General features: G+C 42.8%; 1 protein-coding gene across 1 annotated transcript in view; it reads left to right on the forward strand.

The window, feature by feature from the left end:
• LOXHD1 (lipoxygenase homology domains 1) overlaps nt 1-12,160 on the forward strand; it is a 149,206-nt gene that overhangs the window by 114,965 nt on the left and 22,081 nt on the right. The window contains exons 34-36 of the mRNA XM_025144978.3: nt 1,863-1,990; nt 6,026-6,143; nt 11,340-11,517. Of these exons, the coding sequence (XP_025000746.3) occupies nt 1,863-1,990; nt 6,026-6,143; nt 11,340-11,517 (424 nt within the window). The remainder of the gene's footprint in view (nt 1-1,862; nt 1,991-6,025; nt 6,144-11,339; nt 11,518-12,160) is intronic.

The raw sequence follows: 12,160 nt of genomic DNA on the forward strand, positions 1-12,160 counted from the left end.
CCAGTCTGGATGAATGAGACAATAATGCTCTAATTAATTGCCTGTATAGCAATTTCGAATACCCATAGTTATGTTTCTGTGTACAGTGAGGATACGCTTTTGAAGGACATTAATTTTTCTTTGTGCTGCTCTTGATCCCCAAGCTAAATATTTTCTCCTGAAATAGTTTGTTCCCCAGACACACAAAAGCGTGCAAACATTTCTAACAACTGCAAAGAGTTTAACAAATCAGAGCAGGTTTTGGCGGTAGAAATCCCCTAAGAGGGGAAATAAACTCCTTCAGATGAATGCTAAGGTTAAAACATAATTGCTTCAAAACTTTGCTTTGGTTGTTTAACCTCCTGGATGAAGTTTGGAAACTCCTGTCAGTGATCTGACGATTCGCCTGTAGATTGAGATGGATGCTAATGAGGATTTTTGTTCAGCCTCCCTTTAAAAGTCCAGTGCTGAATATTTATTTTCATAAGCATGCCACGAATAGACACATCTAAATAACATTCTTTTCTGTGATGTTGGGCCAGAAACTCGCTGAAAGGTTTGAAGGAAATCAGGAGAGATGTTTGAGATATGAAATCAGAAGTGCACGTCTGATTTTCTGATCGGACTCCTAGTAGAGGGGATTTGGGACTGCTCCCTCATATATAGATGTAGTTAGAAATTGAGTTACCTTATTTTTCTTCTTTTTTTTTTTAATTTTTTTTAATAGAGTTCAAAGAAGACTAAAATCTTTATCAGCTTTGGGAAAGTTCATGCTGTTTTATTTTGCTCTTGCTTGACTCTTGTACGGCCATATGCATCCATTTCAATTTAGTTTTCTTCTTGGCTTCATATTTCCCCTTGTCTTAAATTCAGTATTTGCCTCCCCAAACATGGAGGAAATAGTTAGTATCCATCACAGCCATTAAAAACCCCTAATGTACTTGTAAAAGAGTTTTTCTTCTCCCACTTATAGCAAACAAGATGCTCTACTATGATTTAAATGTGTGGATGAATAAAAGGTAGACAAGATGCTGAGGTCTGAATGAACATGAAAAATAAATTATTCTGTGATATTATTCCTTTGCATTATTGATTTATGTGGCATCTACAATTCAGGCCAATAAAACATGCATAACAGAACACTGTCTGAAATACATTCTGTTGGGGTTATTTCATTTTATTCTTTCTCCTCTCAAATCCAGAGGTCTTGTTATCACAGGTAGGTTGGAAGCATCTAAGTGGCCCAGAAGTCTTAAAGCCACTGACAGCCACTGGGACTTGCATGCTTTTGAAATATTTTATTCTGAATCTTATTATTCACAAGTGAGGAGAAAAGAACAAAGTTAAGCTAATAAGGTGAAAATGATGCAGAGTAGCTTTCACAAATCAGCATGCCTTTAAAGTAGGAGATCTGGGAACGCTCTCAGTTGGATGCAGTGCTGTGTGTCTCCTTGGGAAATGGGGCAGCTGCCTTTTTCTTATGTACCAAGTGCTTGGATGTATAGACTTTAACATTGTTAGCTGTGTTGGATGAAATGCCGCCCAGATGGACACACCAAGCACTTGGGGAAAACATTTTGCAGTTGATCCCCACCATGTTCCAAGCATGTGCTCATCATATCGGACGTCCCTCCCTCTTGGAGCGTATGTAGGCTGAGAAAATCTGCTCCCCAAATCCTAGATTATGCAAAATGGAAGGTCCTGTACTAAGTTTCATTATCTAACTTCTACCTCCAGAAACCATACTATGGAGGAAATCCCAGAAGCCATGTTGTAACCATTTCTTACAGGGAAGTAAAGCCTGGCTAGCCTTTTGCCCAGGGTTTTGCATAGGCCAAGGACAGCTCTTTGAATGAGATCTCATTGTTTGAAACCCTCCGCAGATCCTCTACGAAGTCACAGTGGTGACTGGAGACATCGAAAGCGGTGGTACCGATGCTGGTATTTTCATGACTGTCTTTGGATCCAATGGCAACACTGAGGAGATGCAGCTGGATAAAAATGGCGATAGGTACGGTAACTTTGTCAGTTTTGTTGCTTAGCAGTGGAGTGATAACATATTCTAGTATCAAGTCAAGAAGTATTTGAAGCTTTGATCATGCTCCTACTGAAACTCATTGATTTCATTGATCTTGAACTCAAGAGACTTTTAAGAGTTACTGTTATGTATTTAGCAGAGTGGAGAAAAAAAAGGTTCTCTGTATACCTGGGGAAATAATCCTGTGGCCATTTGTAGGAGTATATTTTAACCCGTTCCTCAGCAGCCTTAAGAGAGAAATACTGCAAGCAGAAAGATAAGTGGTGAAGTCCTTCATCAACCCCAAGAGAAACTGTGCATGTTTCAGGAAAACCACAGGTGCAATTTCTGTAAAACTCATCTTTTAGGCAGAATAAGTAATTTAATCTAAACATTATTTAATGGCTGTGATGGGAAACCATTAGTGACTGCATAATTAAGGAAAGACAAACCAACATGCCTGTGCCTGCCTTGTGAAGGTGCTGAGTCTGATCCATCTGCTTCTCCTTTCTTAGCTGGCCAGATGTGAGACAGCTTGCAACCTAAAGCAGCACGAGGGCTGCCAGAGTCTGGGCTATGGGTCTGTAGAGCTTCTCGGCTTTGGATCCATGCCACACTGCTGCAACCACTCCATTTTGGAGTCAGAGCTGCCTCATCTGCAGCTGGCACAAAGGGGATGCATGATGACATCTGCCTGGGCAGACGTAGCCTTGGTGTGCAGAGAGATGGAAACAGGATGTGAGCTGCACAGAGTGACACACTGAGCACTCTGATTTTGCTGAAAAGGTGAAATCTCATGTCTTTCTGCAGCAGGAACAGCTAACAAATGCTGTAACCCAAGTTTGACGCCAGCACTCCTGCAAGCCAAAAATCCCACATGCTACCCATCCATTTCCTAAAGCTTTCCTGCTCCTAACACCTCCCTCAGCACAGAAAGCTTTGGCATACTCAAAGATGAACATGGCACTAACCATCTTTTAGAGGCAGGCTTCGTTATGCTTAAATTTAATTAGCTGATGACCTCTGAGTTTGATGTTCCCAGCAAAGCAGAGTGTCAGGAGCACTGGAGTCATTGGCCACATGGTTTGAGCACAGCTAGCTGGGGTGATGCTGGACTCTTCCCAGCCTCCAAGCAATGCAAGTTTTCCACTGCAGTGTTGGGTACCACACATTGCGTAATTGAAGATAAGGCTCAAAGCATGGAGGTGTTTGCTGAGGGGATGTCATAGCAGAGCAGGTGTCTGGGCAAGTCTGTTCATCTAGGCTTGAATCCTTTGTGTGTTTAGCTAGCAACAAGCCTTGTTTGCTCTGAGACCAATGTAGCAGAGGTGCTGGTGATGGAAATCTCTGTCAGAAGCCAGAGCTCATCGTGCTGCTCCCCACCAAAGATATCCAACATGCAGGGCACTGCACTGGTTAGGAACATGTCCCAGAACCAGTGACATCCCCTTCCAAGACCCCTGGCAATCCCATGCTCATCTGTCTGCCATTCTCTTAAGCCCAGGTGGGAAAATAAACTGTGATCGCTCATTCTTAGAGGCAAAGCAGAGTCCACATCAGGGTCCATCAGCCAAAGCTCTCCTAAGGCACTGAGGCAGCTGCAGCCCTTCAAGAGAAGTGCAATTTTGCTCTTCGTGGCCAGGCAAGCAACATCCATAAACTATGTGGCCTATAAAAATATCATATTTATCTATGTGAGTGGAGTGGTTAAAGGATATAAGGATATGAAAGGATATGAGGATATGAAAACTCAACAAAGGTGTGCCACACAGATTGTGAGATGTTTGTTGCCTGGGATATCTTCTACCAGAATAAGACTTAAAAAAGATGATAGAAACTCTTGGTATGAAGAAGAAGGACGTGTGAAAAAGCAGCAATTACTATGCTAATATTCCCAGGATATTGATTTCTGCTGTTATGTAGGGAGGTACTGATGCATCTCTTACCAAATGGGTAAAAGGCACTTCATCTTCACGGGGACCATCCATTGCCAACTCACTCACAGCAGCTTAGTGCATTATGAAGAGCTGTCTGCCTAACCTGTCACAGATTTAAAGCAATTTTAGCTACATTACTGTTATTGCCAAGACCTCTGGGCAATAGAAATATTTATAAGTGCAGACATGGTAGGAAAGCTTAATGAAATCCCTCAGATAAATGCTTCAGTGTCCTAGAAAAGGCAAGGTGCCAGACGGTTCCTCTTGGTACTTCTTTCCTTCCCATTTTTGCTTTTTTGAGGGGAGTTCTGTTCACGTTTATATAAACTTGGGATAGAAAAATGCTCCTGGATCACTTGCTTTGTCCCTTTAGAAGTTGTTTCCATCTCATATAATGACTTCTAGGAAGTAACAGGTGAGTATCAGCCTTATGGAGGGGTTTATTTTTGCAGCTTTCTAAGTAACAGTGATTGCACTGAAAACCAATGACAAGACCACAGGATGATTCAGGTTGGAAAGGGCAAACCTTTTTCTGACACAGAAATAGAAATCAGTCCAATCTAGGCACAAAAGCCCATTCTCTTTCTCAGGGTGAAAAGGGCTGTCCTGCTATCCAGTACCACACAAAGACAAATAACAGAGAGGGGAGTTTTTTTTTTTTTTAAGAGCTAACACAGCCTTTAATAACTGTGAACTGGGACCAGAACACCCTGTCCAAACGCCTCTGGGAGTGGAGGGGAAGAGATGCTGGATGAAAACTGCGAGGCTCGAGCCAAGCCCTGTTGCTAACATCTGCAGCCATGCGCCTCAGATAATGGTGTGAGGATAATCACATTCATGCTGCAGGGTGTAATCTGAGCAGCGGTTGCTAAAATAATGTTTTTAGTTTGTGCTTTGGCACTGTACAGCAGTAGGTGGCTGAGTGCAGTGCCGGGGATGAGATAGCATCGTTCTGGCTTATCTGTATTATGGTAGTGCCCACAGCTTGCAGAGCTCTCCCCACATTGCTCAGGTGGTTCAAGTCCCACCTTATTGCTTGCTCATGAAGAGATTTTGTTTTTGCAAGTGAGGGACCTCAACACAACTCAACAAGTGGCCATGCTGGTGCTGGACAGATCCCTGCATGTGGCTGCCCTGCTCCTAGCAGTGGGTGGATTTCCATCTGCATGCTTGCAGCAAGTCTGCCAGAGTATTTGGGGCAAAGCTGGTAGATTCATTTATTCTAAACCAAGTACTATTGAGCCTGAAGCAGCACAGGCACTGGAGCAAGAGTTTCTTCTTGGCACCATTGATGTTAAAAGGGAGGTAAGGTAGTGGCAGCCATGGCCAGTGTTATGTCTTCTTCAGGAAGCATATGTTAGCTGCTTTCCCCCTTTTCCTTCTTTCTGCTGATTGGTATGGATGAGCAGTTCCCACACCTCCTGGTGCCTGTATACAGGAGCCAAGCATAGGATAACATGTTTGAAGCAGCATAATGAAAACCCGCCTCGGTTCTCAGCAAAGATGAGGCTGGTTTGCAAATCCAGATTCATGAGGGGGTGTGGGATGGTCAGTTTGAGCCCCTTTCTAACACCATTTGTCTTCAGTTACTAAACGTGGGCTTTGGGCTGGCTAGCAATCACATGGCTGTATTTAGCTGAGCTGTAGTTACTGTCTATCACCACAGCAAATGCAAAGTTATGTGATGCATCTTAGCAAAAGAAGATTAAGAACAATTGCTTTGCCTTCCATTAGGGATGGTCTAAGGGCAGGCACGTGGGCAGCTGCCAGGGGGAAGGTGATGTGCAGAAACCTGATTGCTCTGGTTGCAATCAGAATGGTAATGCATGTCGCAGGCTGCCTGGAACTGCTCCAGGTACCTCATACAGGCTTGATTTTCCAGGGGAGGAGGAATCCCTGTCAAATCTGAGCCAAGAAAGCTTGCCAAAAACACAGTAGCTGGTGATCACAGGGCAGGAGATCTCAAGTCCCATAAAACACACTCATAAACTTTTAACGCGAGGCTGCTGGCAAAGCATGGGCTGCATGAGGATCGAGGTGTGATGACGTGGTGAGACAGCAGGAAACCTCCTTGGTCTTTCAATCCCTCCAGATTTGAGCGAGGCCAGGAGGACAGCTTCATCATGGAAATCGCCGATATCGCACCCCTGAGGAAGATGAGGATCAGGACAGATGCGAAGGGGACGCGCCCAGACTGGTTCCTGGAGAGGGTAATGCGCTTTGCATCATGCGTTGCTGTGCATCCTGCTTGTTTTAAGCCTCCCCACGCTTGAGAAAGAGGAGAAAGGCAGTGAGAGTGAGCACTCGTCCAGATAATCCATCCTCTCAAGCAAAGCCTCATTTCCCTGCCTTTCCCTTTGTCTAGCATTCAGGCAGATTTCTTTCTTTTCCTGCTAGTTCAAGGAAAGCGTCATTTTCTTCCTGAGTTTTGAATACCGTGTGTAAAATGGCTCCAACTGCTTCTGATGATTGTATTTTTCCCCGGTGTCCTATCTTGCTAAAAGGCACTATGCTTGCCTTAATTCTTCCCTATCCGGCCACCCGCTCCATATGAACAGCACTTTTGTTTGGGTGTGCAGCATAGTTTCTTAGCTATGAGCCTGATCATTGTATTTCTAAGGTAGAGGTAGAGTGGCGTGCCAATTCCACATCATTAGGTGTCATTGGAGAAGGAGAGCATCTCTGCCGGGATCTGCTCATTTAGCACGCTGTTTCAAGAGATATCCTGCTGGATTTCTACAACTTCTCAATAGGAACAGGGAAATACCTAATGGTTCAAGGCACAACCTCAGCTCCTTTATCCTTTCTACTAGTCCAAAGCTATCCTTCATTTCCCCATAAATAATGTGTTTCTAAACACTGATCCTAGGCAGCCACTAGTTTCCATTCCAGTGATGAGCCACTGTTCACCTGCCATGGTCTACAAAGCTTCACTGCATTGCCCTGCTTTCTTAAACTTGAGTGCTAGCACTTCTGACTTTTTTCACAGCAGCTCTTTTGCAGCTTTCCAAAGCATTAGACCTTCAGCATATGTCTTCCAAATAGATGCCACAGACACACGATTTTTCTCCCTGTGCCAGAGGAATAACTCAGTCTACTCTCTGCTTTGATTCAGTCATCATGGTCAATCTCTCTTTGCCACTTCCCCTATAACTTCCCTTGAGTTTTATAGATTGTAGTCATATAAAATGAACTCATCTAAAGCTTATTCATGCAGACGCGCTCCAGGTCTTGCAGCCATGAATTAGCAATAGCTCAAAGGCAGGAAGCATATCCCCATGTTCCTCTCACCAGCTTTATCCACCCATTCTAACGCACAACCTGCTGGACCATCTCACCCATAGCGAGGCTTTCCCAGAGATGTGGGCATAAGGGCCCTCACTTGGACACAGTTGATGGATTTATAGCCCTCACTGCTCTACAGAAGCAACAGGTGGACCATAAATGCCACTCCCTGGGAAAAAGATTTTATAGGCTTTGAAAGCTGTACCCGTAGTTTCTGTTTTTCTTAGAGAAATAGAGGATCTCCTAGCGATACATATATCCACATCCTGGTGATAAGCAGAGAACTTTGTTTGTTAGTTTTCATTCCCACCTTCCCTGCAAAGGTAAACACAGCATCGCAGGCAGTGGAGCTGGGATGGGAGTGCTCTGGTGGAGGGGAGGAAGGATTTGTGTTCTCTGATTTGTATTCCAGCCTTGAAAACTTATGTCGCTTGGTGTGACATGAAAACTGATCTGAGCCCATTTCCATTTCTGTCAAAAGTGCATATTAAAGCTGCATAATGAAATACTTGTGGGGGTAGTGCTAAACTCTCAGACAGATGGTTCACAGTTAGTGCTAACTAGCACAATGAAATGAGAAGCTAGATTAAGCTATCAACCCCCTAATTAACCATTTGTTGCTCCATTTATTTACAAAATATTCTTGCTTTCCTTGTTCTATTAAAATAACAATAAATGACCTTTTAAATTCTCTCTAGTCTTTTTGTACGCTGTTTGCTGGCCATAACTTATGCTGCTTCTGGTTTACCAGAAATACAAGTGCATAAATACCAATTAAAATGCATCAATTATCAGTGATGTTTCATACTGCCAAAAGATTCAATTTACGAGCAGGGAGTCTTTTTTTTTTTTTTTTTCTATCAAGATTAAATACATTGATATTTTATTCAGAATTGTAGTAAGGCAACATACTTGGAGCCAAAGACTCAAATGGCACCAAAAATGGCAATAAGGTTTCAATGCTGAAGCTTAACAGTGAGAGGGAACAAAATTTCGTCAGTGATGTGTTGGGGTAGAGTGAATATTATCGGTTAGTCTATTATTGGTACAGCTAGGTGTATCTGTCTACCCCTGTATAGCATTTTATAGATGTGGTGTCCCACTTTGCAAACAGAAAACCCCTTTGTCCAAATGGGGTTGAATTCTGCAGAGCTGGTTCCCTAGGAATTTTAATGCTACTTCATGCTGTCAAAGCCAGGGAGATAAGAAGCTGCCTTAATGAAACTCTAATTGCACTGCATTCAAACAAATAATCCTGGATATGGGACTTTGCCTTTATCCTTTTTCCTTTATATGGAGGAGCTTAAGAGAATATAATGGATTATAGACAATACATTATAGCTGAAGCTGATTGTCACTCTTTGCCACAGAGCAAAGTCTTTTTGTTTTAGTTAGAAGACCCTGATATTAAGTTAAACTAATGACACACAACAAAACCATAACTAAAAGCATGGCTGAGTCTTTAGAGATGAAATCAAGAATGTACTTGTATTGGCTTTAGTAGGGTGTGAATCCCTGGGGAGCTTGTTTGGTCCTGCAGCTTGGAGAAGGCTGTCTGGAGGTAAATTAGATTAATGAACACATCAGGCCTTCCTGTTACAGCTGTAAATGTCCCTGTTTATTGCAGCTGGGTTGGACATTTAATGGTTCCTTCCTACTCAAACCATATTATGATTCCACAATATACAGTGTACTATTAATTTTGAGCTGGCTTGAAGTTCCTGGCAGCTACAATATTTGCTCAGCTACAAAGAAAGTTATCAACATCTTACTCTTTAACACTGCTCCCACTTTTCATTTTTATAGACATTCCTCAGCCCATTTAAAATCCATGTGTAATTAGTGATAATATTTTGCCTTAAAAGCAGGCAGGATGTCCACAGTGAATTTAGGTATCCTGAAAAATGACTTCTATGCAGTATGAAGAAGTAGTCTCATTTCTAAGCAGCATCCCATCCTTCTGACAAACAGACAGAAAGCAAAATCACCCCCAGCTCAGCTCCTTGAGATTACTTTTTCAATCCAAGTCACAGCTCTGCATCTGCCTCTTCTCCCATACAATCTAGGCCTCCTGTAATCAGCATGGAGATTCTTCTGAGAGAGGCAGAGATGCCTTGAATAACATAGAATAACAGAGTGGTTGAGTTGGAAGTGACCTTGAAGCCCATGCATTCCAACTCTCTTCCATAGGCTGGTATTGTGGTACCTGCTTAACATCTGGGAATGGCCTCAAATTGCACCAGGGGTGATTCAGGTTGGATGTAAGGAAAAATTTTGTCTCTTAATGGTCAGGCTTTGGAATGGGCTGCAGAAGGAAGTGGTTGAGTCACTGTCCCTGAAGGTGTTCAAGAAAAGTTTAGAAGTTGCACTAAGCAATATGGTTTAGTGGAACATATTGGTGATAGGTGAACAGTTAGGGTGGATGATCCTGGAGGTCTTTTCCAACACGGATGATTCTATGATATTATGATTCTATGATCAATCAGAGAGAAAACCCCAGACAAGGACCGTAAAACACACAAGTAGCATCGCTACTGCTTCAGCTTCAGCACATCCACTGCCATCTTTAAGATCATTCCTTATAACCTGGAGCAGTATCTTCTTCTTTTGAACTGCTGAAGGCTCCAGCTCAGCTCAACTGGGGTCAACAGAAGGGCATAGACTGGGACACAGCTGTCTGAGGACAGAATTTGAGGTCTTTTTCATAAATTTATTAGGCTGGCCTGTGGGAGGACAACAGGTCACGAAGATAGTCAGGGGGTGAAGTGTATGGCATGCCAGGAGAGACTGAGGTAACTCCAGCTGTTAAGCCTGGAGAAGGAAAGGTAAATTGCAATCCCCTGCACCTTGATAGGAGGCTGCAGACAGAACCCAGCCTTGTCTCAGAGGAAGGTGGTGAAAGGGCATGAAGCCAGATGTGCAAGTTGCAGAAGGAAAACTCCTGATTGGATGTAAGGAGGGGAATCTTCACATCAAGTGTTGTGCAGCCCTGTGATGTGGGAAATCCCTATGCTTGAAAGTTTTCAGAACTCATCTATACATGGCCTTGTGTTTAGCCCTGCTTGGAGCATGAAGTGGGACTAAACACCCCCGTGAGTCTCTTTTAACTTAATTCACCACAGTTCCATGATTCTTCCTTCTGATGTCACATCACACTTCTCAGACACATCTGAGCTCTTGTTTCCATTAGCAGAGATGCGCATTGATTGTTGATGCAGTGCTTCACTTGGCTATGGTCTTTGTGTTTTTGCTAGACAGTAACACAAGTGGTAGTTTGCAGCCCTATCTCCTCCCTTCCCTCCAGCTCCCCCAGTTTAGTGACAGTGCACTCCCAGGTTCTTGCTGTAGGCAAGTGCAACACCTTCTTCTCAGTAGACTGTTGCTCTGCTGACACCCATTTAGAGCTGGGAAAAGCTCAAATGTTGAATGTGTAAAGGTCGGTATTTGATTTGCTATTTACTGGAGTAACTCTCTTTCCTGTTCTAAACAGGTTCTTATTCTGTTCTTAACACCATAGCATCTGAGATCCTTCCACTGATACATGAGGCAGAATGAGTAATATCTGTTGCATGTTGCTTGTTCTGTCACTTTCTCACAGAGGGAAAAACATGTGAAGCCTTAAGTTCTGCTGGCCTAATTTGTCTTGTGTGTTTCTTTAACTTGTTTGGGGTTGATCTGCGTTTTTTCTGCAACGATTACTGTGAGTTTGCACAGTAGAGATGGGCAAAAGAAAGATAGTGTGTACTGCAGGAGAATGAATGTGGCTTTTAATAAATCTTTTTTCCTTCTTCCTTCACATTAATACCATGCAGACATCCAGAAAATATCCAACTTTCCTAGAAAACAGCTTTGTCCATGTCAGAAGAGCACATTTTTTCCTAACGTTTACCCCATGCATGAGGAAGTCCAGTATTACGATGACTGTTTCTCTTGACTGCTCAACACAGCAAATATTGTCTGTAGGGGAGAGCTCAGTTGATCCCCAAAGAACTAATTGCAGATTTTCAATCTACAACCAAACTCTACCCATGTTATACCATGCTGTGCACTTCATAGGTTTAATATCTGCCTTCCTTCAAACTGCATCTGATGCTTTTTTCCTTGGCATTGTCTCTTTGCAGATAGTCATGAGGAACCTGACTAATCAGGAAGTGGCCACATTTACGTATGGTGATTGGCTGTCAAAGGTGAAAAATGCCAAGGGAAGTCTTGTGTGTGAGATGCCAGCCATGGTAAATGATGAGCAGATGATGGAGGACACAACTTACACTATTCAAGTTAAAACCAGTGATATTGGAGGTATGTCCATGGTGGATACTTTATGACTTTTCTAGTATGAAGCTCAATTTCTAGCAATGGAAAGCATCTCATAAATAATTTGAAATTATGTGAAAAAAGCATAATCTAGCTCTACTGTGATGCATCTCAGCCATTTTGTCTATCTGCTCATCACAGCAGTGTTATTCTATGGGATCCATTCTCATCTAAGCAGTAGGCATGAAATATTTAGACACAAAGCCTATACTTGACTGCTCACTACTTCCTCTGAGGAAATCTTAACCAGAATCTATTTCCAGACAATGCTGATGTAGTCAGGAGCCTCCTTTTCCTTTTAGGTCAGGTTCATTGATTACATGAAATTGACAAATAGATTAATGTCAACCCAGGAGCTTGTGGGCTCTGGGTTTTTTGTTGGCACCATCTGCATTGTCCAAAGAGAAGAGCAATCATTCACTCTCCTTTCTAAAATGTTTTGAGACCATTTATCTCAAGCAGTGAAATAACAACCCTAAATGCATATAGAAGAGGTAAAATCTGCATGGCTTCAAGAGCCAAGAAATGGGATTTCTGTGTCATTTCTTGGGATCGTTGCCTCTTTTCATGATAACCTCTGTCAGGTTGCTGGATAAAAGCTACAGCCACATACACAACTGCCTCATGC

This window comes from Gallus gallus, chromosome Z (genome assembly GCF_016699485.2).
Source record: "Gallus gallus isolate bGalGal1 chromosome Z, bGalGal1.mat.broiler.GRCg7b, whole genome shotgun sequence".
Classification (NCBI taxonomy): domain Eukaryota; kingdom Metazoa; phylum Chordata; class Aves; order Galliformes; family Phasianidae; genus Gallus; species Gallus gallus.